At 40.0% G+C, this 7299-nt stretch overlaps 2 protein-coding genes across 3 annotated transcripts in view; one reads left to right on the top strand and one right to left on the bottom strand.

The window, feature by feature from the left end:
- CLTA (clathrin, light chain A) overlaps positions 1 to 791 on the top strand; it is a 42548-nt gene extending 41757 nt beyond the window's left edge. The window contains exon 6 of the mRNA XM_014531467.1: positions 567 to 791. The gene's annotated coding sequence lies outside the window, so the exon portion shown is untranslated. The remainder of the gene's footprint in view (positions 1 to 566) is intronic.
- Positions 1 to 7299, bottom strand: part of GNE (glucosamine (UDP-N-acetyl)-2-epimerase/N-acetylmannosamine kinase) — a 59368-nt gene that overhangs the window by 10382 nt on the left and 41687 nt on the right. For both annotated transcript variants that reach the window (XM_005883954.2, XM_014531465.1), the window contains 2 exons: positions 4144 to 4231; positions 1903 to 2113 (listed from right to left, as the gene is read on the bottom strand). In XM_005883954.2, coding sequence (XP_005884016.1) covers positions 1903 to 2113; positions 4144 to 4231 — 299 coding nt within the window. The remainder of the gene's footprint in view (positions 1 to 1902; positions 2114 to 4143; positions 4232 to 7299) is intronic.

Raw genomic sequence — 7299 nt, 5'->3', positions numbered from 1 at the left:
ACATATAAAGCTCTCGCTGGTGCCAATTGCATGTGTGTTTCCATCTGTCATTATCAACTGTGAATTTGGTTGACACTTCTATTATAGAGAAAGGGCGAATAGCAATATTAAAATATTTCTTCTAATTAATTTCCTTTCAATGTGCATGAATTCGTGCACCAGGCCACTAGTGATTGCCATAAAACCGAAAGTTGTGATTCTCAACCTTCACTGTGCATCAGAATCACCTGGGCAGCTTTGAACAAATATTGATGCCTGGCCTCCACCTCCAGAGATTCCAATTTAATTATTCTGGGGGTGGGGGCAGGGGGCCAGGTATTTATATATTTTTTAAAGGTTCCAGATAATGTTATTGTGCAATCAGGGTTGAGAAACACTCACTTACCTAAAGGAGAACTAAAATCTTTGCCTTCAATTTCATATAAGTAGAAAGTTATTGATATTTATATATTTATCATATCTAGCCATTTTACTCAATTGTCTTATTAATTATGTAAGGTTGTTTATTCACATTGCCTATAAATAACATTTTTGTTTTAAACTGTCCACATTCTCCATTTTTGCAGTTTGTTCCATGTTTTATTCCCATCATAATTTCCAGAATTATGTTCAATAATGTTACAGAAACATCCTTCTTTTCCTCTTGATTGCAGTAATAGAATTTCACCATGACAAAGGGTGTTGGCCACTGATGTAGAATATATTATCTTCATGTTAAGAAAATATTCTCTTACTGGAACTCTGTAAAGAGTATTAATAAAGGAGGCCTTTGGCTTCTCTTGAGAAAATCATATTTTGTTTTTCTTTATTGACCTAAACAACTTTGTGTTTAAAATCTTTGCTATTTCCAAATAAAAAAAGAAAAAAAAAATCTTTGCTATTTCTAATAAACTCCTGAAACTTTATATATCAACAATATTTCAAATAAATATTTTTCTGGTAGGATTCTTTCTTCTTGAGAAAATCACATTTTGTTTTTCTTTATTGACCTAAACAACTTTGTGTTTAAAATCTTTGCTATTTCCAAATAAAAAAAGAAAAAAAAAATCTTTGCTATTTCTAATAAACTCCTGAAACTTTATATATCAACAATATTTCAAATAAATATTTTTCTGGTAGGTTTATTCTTTCTTGTTAAATCATCAGAGATCATTTTAACACAGACAATTTGGTGTTTTTTGAAGGCTCTCTCAACCTCTGTCAGCACTGTGGTGATGGTTTGGTTAAGGGAGTGAAGGTATGCTGTACTCAACCAAAATCATATTCTAGAGGAGATACCATTCCCGTCACATTTGCAGACACCCTCCCTAGGTAAGGAATCAGCATACTCCATAATCCAAGCTATTAACCAAATACAGAATTTCAGGTGTCCTGGGTGGCAAAAGCCCTGTCTGGGGCCGAAGTGGTCTCCCATTGTCAACTTAAGTCTCCTAACTTGGCTTCCCCAAGAATTTTACTTCTTTGAATGTTAATGATTAGTAAAATAATGACAAATACTGTAATGGATCCAAAAAGTCAATACTGACCTAGCTGGTTTGGCTCAGTGGATAGAGCATCGGCCTGGGGACTGAAGCGTCCCAGATTCTATTCCAGTCAAGGGCACATGCCTGGGTTGTGGGCTTGGTCCCCAGTGGGGGGCATGCAGGAGGCAGCCAAACAATGATTCTCTCTCATCATTGATGTTTCTATCTTTCTCTCTCTCTCTCTCTCTCCCCCTTCCTCTCTGAAATTAATAAAAAAATTTAAAAACACACACACAAAAAAAACCCCACAAAAAGTCAATACTGTGGGCAAATGATTACAAGCTATCATGTATGCTTCTAGTCTTACCTTCCAACCATACTTTTTAAAAATCAATTACTCACATGAGATATGAAGTTAAGATCTTAGGAGTACTTTTACCTTCATGCTGACTATTGCAACTCGGAGGTTTGTCCCGCCAAGATCAACAGCCAAGGCACTCAGAGTTTCAAGAATATGGTCAATGTCTTGAGAGATATTATCCTTCACAGGAGGAAAGCAGAATTTCTTTTGTAGTGGCTCTTGAAGATCAATAGATTTGAGAAACTTCAAAATCCTTGGAACAGCATTTCCATCCCCATATATCTTTGAGCTGCAATATCCAAAAAGTCCAATTAAATGCTTCTCTCATACATGCTAAATAATATTGAAGACATATTAATGGAATCTCAGACTTGAGGTAATAAAATTTGTACTTTTTCTTTTGAAAATAACAACATATGGATCTCTTTAGCAAACACAGTAAGCACATGTCACCAATGCAATGTTTAATTCCATTGTTGATTGAAATACAACTATTTCCAGCCTGAGGTACCATTAAAAAATACATATATTATTAAAGAAAAATTAGTTTTGTTAAGCCAATATCAGAATATAACAGTTTGTGACAATGAATTTTTATAGTTTTTATCTTTACCTTCATGGGGAAAAGTTATTTTCAGGAAAAAACATTCAAATACACGGGACAACTCATTAATTTGAACTAGAAAGGAGGGCAATCCAAATTAAAATGCTGAACCAGACTTTTTTATTTTTACTTGTACCTTCAGGGTGAACTAGATTATTATTTCTTTTTTTTACTTTTTTAAAAAAATATATTCTTATTGTCTTCGTATTTTCGGATTCTTTTTTCATTTTGCTTTTCCGGTTGGGTGTTTTTTGCTTCTTCGCATTTCAAATCTTTGGCTTGATTCTTGCGCTCCTCTGGTCTGCTATTGGGTGTAATATTCTTTATTTCAGAGCGTGTATGCTTAATTTCTAGTTTCTTTATCATAGCATCGAGGGTCTCATTAGTTTTCGTGAAGCTCTCCAAAAGTTTATTGCAAGCCCTCAAAATTGCGTTTTTTAGCTCTATATCCTCCATTTCTGTCATGTTTTTTTGTCTCCGCATTTTTTATGCTTTCTTGGTGCACCCCCTAGTGGTCTTTGTGCGCAGTCTTGTTCTAGTTGAGCCTTGATTGTTGTAGTTAATACTAGAGGGATTTGACCACCAGGCCGACTGGCTGTGTGAATCAGCTGTGTCTGCCGCGGAAAACTTCTGTCCTCTGGGGAGGTGCTAATCTAGCCTTTGCCTGAGGCGATCTGGCAAATGGCTCTGCGCAGGGCTTGGGCGGGGCGGGCTCAACAGGGCGGGCGGAGGGAGCCGTTATGGTGCCCTCAGTCCTGTTCCCAGAGGCTCTGCTTCTCAGAACCCCCGGAACCGCTGCAAACCTCGGAGGGAAAGCTGCCTTCCAACTGATGCCAGACACTCCCGCTTCTCCCGTTTGGGTCCGAGTCCCCAGCGATTCGCCCGTATCTGGAGCTCAGAGTCTGAGACTCCCCCCTGACCGAAAACGACAACCGCGCTCTCAGCCACCAGCCCGCTTTGCGCGCGCACCTCCGCACCTGAGTATTTTCCACACTGCGCCTCCTCTGAGCCTCGGTGTGCTGTTATTTTTCCTTCTAGTTGAAGAGTCTCTCCTCAGCCAGCCTTCCTGCGGTTCTGGGTGATGTCCGTTCCGTCTTTTAGTTGTATTTTTGAAGTGGTTGTTTGCGGCAGCAGTCTGCGGTGTTTACCTATGCCGCCATCTTGGTCTCTCTCCAGAACTAGATTATTTTTATTTTAAATATGTTTTTATTGATTTTTCGAAAGAGAGGAAGGGAAAGAGATAGATAGAAACATCTACGAGAGAGGAACATCATTCATTGGCTGCCTCCTGCATGCCCCACACTGGGAATCAAAACCCAGCATGTGTCCTGACCTGGAATCAAATCGAATTGAATCGAACCGCGACCTCTTGATTGACGCTCAACTGCTGAGCCACTCTGGCCAGGCTAAACTACACTATTTTAAAAGAAAATCAGTTATATTGCTTTATAATACTTACGGAAATTCAAAGTAAGCTAAAGAAGTATTTCCTAGCTATGTTAACGTAACTGAGACAAATAAAATTATTCTCCATCAGAATCCTTGGTACAGTAATAGGTGGTATATTAGCAAGCTCTGTCTCACCACCAGCTAGGGATCTTAGGGATGGAGAACGAAAGCTCTGTTTGGATGATTAAACAGTGACCACAGCTGGAAATGGTGCCCAAGGCATCTCCTCTTTTAAATCACTTTTAAAAAAGAGGGTATGTACTCACCAAGGGTACTGTTTACCAAACTGAAGGTGCAGTGCTTGCAATATTTTGTCTTGGGTATCAGCATCCCGGACATGAAGAACATTCTCCCCTAGGAAAATCCAGGGACACAGTATGATGATTCAGAAGCAGGAATATCCAAAGAATAAAGAAATTAGCAGTATGTTATCCTCATAATTATTCCTGAAACCCAGAGGTCTCAAATAAGTCTCCTTCTTTTAGAAAGACATCAACTTTTCTACTGTTTATCCTTTAAAGCTCTCTCAGCAAAAGTATACACGTATCAAATACTTAAGGGCACTAGGGTCCTTCATTCCCAAATAAAATCAATCAAATTTTTGTATGTTTCTTGAAATAAGTAAGGTGGATTAATCTAGAATCCACAAGTCATTTATCTAGTCATCTAGCATGTCCACTCTTTCAGTCTGCCCTCCCTCCCATCTACTTAGCCAGTTGTTCAATCAGCTGGTCAGGCCAAGTTGGTCAGTTAGTCAATTAGCCATCAGCTGTTCACACAGTCACCTTCTCTCCATGTAGTTTCTGACCAACATGAAGGAGTAAATATAGTGAAATGCCATGTTTTTCAATAAACTTGGCTAAGAAGAGAAGAGCAGAAGGGTGGTGGCTGGAAAGAGGTATGAGGTCAAGGAAGGGGTATTTTTATTGTTTTGTTTTAAGATATTCGAGGCTTAGGCATGTTTAGATGATGAGGAAATAAAGATACATGAAAGAGAAAAGAATAACTGATAAGTCCTGAGAAGGCAGGAGGGGTGATTTAGAACACACAAGGCTAGCAGTGGACAGGCAAGAGAAACCCCACACCCCACACCATCCAGTATAAAGAAGGGAAAGACAGATGGGTCTGTGGTTTTTGTTGTTGTTATTAATCCTCACCCGAGGATATTTTTCCATTGATTTTTAGGGAGAGTGGAGGAGAAACATTGATGTGAAAGAAACACATCGATCGGTTGCCTCCTGTATGAGTCCTGAACAGGGCCTGGGCCAGGGAGGAGCCTGCAACCAAGGTACATGCCCTTGACCAGAATCGAACCCTGGACCCCTTTGGTCCACAGGCCAATACTCTATCCACTGAGCCAAAATGGCTAGGGCTGGGCCTGTATTTATAAAGTGTGGTGGCAGAAAGTACAAAGACTGCTTCTGACATAAGACTATGTTGCTCAAACCAATATTAAATTTTCTGTTCACATCTTATTTGAACTGTCAGCAGCATTCAACACCATTTTCTGGAAACACTTTTTTCTGGGCTTTAATGATACCCCCCTCTTGGTTGCCTTGACCTCACCGGCAGTTCCTTTTCAGTCTTCCTTGACGGGCTTTCCCTTCCTCACCAGAACACTAAATGCTGAAGAGCTCTAGAGCAGCGGTTCTCAACCTGTGGGTCGCGAACCCTTTGGGGGTTGAACGACCCTTTCACAGGGGTCGCCTAAGACCATCGGAAAACACATATATAATTACATATTGTTTTAGTGATTAATCACTATGCTTTAATTATGTTCAATTTGTAACAATGAAAATACATCCTGCATATCAGATATTTACATTATGATTCATAACAGTAGCAAAATTACAGTTATGAAGTAGCAACAAAAATAATTTTATGGTTGGGGGTCACCACAACATGAGGAACTGTATTAAAGGGTCGCGGCATTAAGAAGGTTGAGAACCACTACTCTAGAGGTTGATCCTGGGCTCCACTCTCCTCCCTATTTATATGTTCTCCCTGGGTAATCCCATTGGTTTTTTTGTTGTTTTTTTAAAATATATTTTATTGATTTTTTACAGAGAGGAAGGGAGAGAGATAGAGAGTTAGAAACATCGATGAGAGAGAAACATCGATTGGCTGCCTCCTGCACACCCCCTACTGGGGATGTGCCCGAAACCCAGGTACATGCCCTTGACCAGAATCGAACCCAGGACCCTCCAGTCCACAGGCCAACGTTCTATCCACTGAGCCAAACTGGTTAGGGCTCATCCCACTGGTTTTAAATACTCTCTCAAGTAGAGTGTGCCATTACCCTCTATATCCTTTCCCTGTACTAGCAATACAGTTTTTATCTGGGCATCTAATCATCCAGCTAAAGAGTATATTTTTCAGCCTCCCTTGCAAATAGATGTGGCCATGTGACCACATTCTGATAGGAGTGAAAAAATATTTGCAACTTCCAGGCTGTGCTTTTAAAGGTAAAGACATCTTCCCCTTCCCCCTTTCCCAACAGCTAAAATGTGGACTTGGTGGCTAAGTCTCTGCCATACCAGTAAGAAATAAACAAAAATCTAATTTATTTAAGGCACTATTATTTTGGGTCTCTCTGATTCAGCAGCTGACCTGATATCCTAACTAAATACCATCCCACATGCCAGTCACTCTCAAATTTTTATCTTCAACTCTAACTCTCCCTGGAACTATCTAGCTGCTTACAGACCATGTCCTCTTCGGCTTCTCAAACTTAACATGGCCATTAGAGAAGTCTCAATTCCACCCCTCCCAAATCTGCTCCTCCCTCAGTGTCCCCCGTATCAGGAAAGAGTACCCTCATCCAAAAACCTAAGAGTTATTGTCGATTCCTTTCTTCCTTTCACTGCTCATATCCAAGCATCAGCAAGTACCATAGTAAACCCCAAATCTAGCTTTTCTCCATCACTAACACTACCACATAGTCTAAGCCACTGTCATCTCTCACATGAACTGAAAACCTCTTAACTGGTCTCCCTGCTTCCACTCCTGCCCCACCCACCACATTCCACTCTCCATATAGCAGCCAGATGACCTTTCCAAAATGAAAGAAATATTGTGTCATCTTCTCTCTTAAATGGCTTCCCATCATACTTAGAAAAAAATCTGAATTGTTTACCCTGACTTAGGTCTGCCTCCTTCTGTAACATCGTCTTGTATCCACTCTTCTTGCCCAGTACTCTACAGCTACCCTGGCCTATCTTTCACCGGTACATTAAGCTTATTCCTATCTTAGGGTCTTCATAGTAGGGTTTTCCTCTTCTCCCTGATCCTCACATAGCTAATTCCTTGTCATTAATATCTCAGCTTAAGTGTCATTTCCTAAACAAGGCCTTTCCTTATCTAATCTAATGTAGCCCACATATTACCTTTTGTTATAGTCTGGACAGCACAGCCTATCATCT

This window comes from Myotis brandtii, unplaced genomic scaffold (genome assembly GCF_000412655.1).
Source record: "Myotis brandtii unplaced genomic scaffold, ASM41265v1 scaffold806, whole genome shotgun sequence".
In the NCBI taxonomy this organism is placed as follows: Eukaryota; Metazoa; Chordata; class Mammalia; order Chiroptera; family Vespertilionidae; genus Myotis; species Myotis brandtii.
Note: the sequence above shows the minus strand (reverse complement) of the source record. Positions and strands in the feature narration are given on the sequence as shown.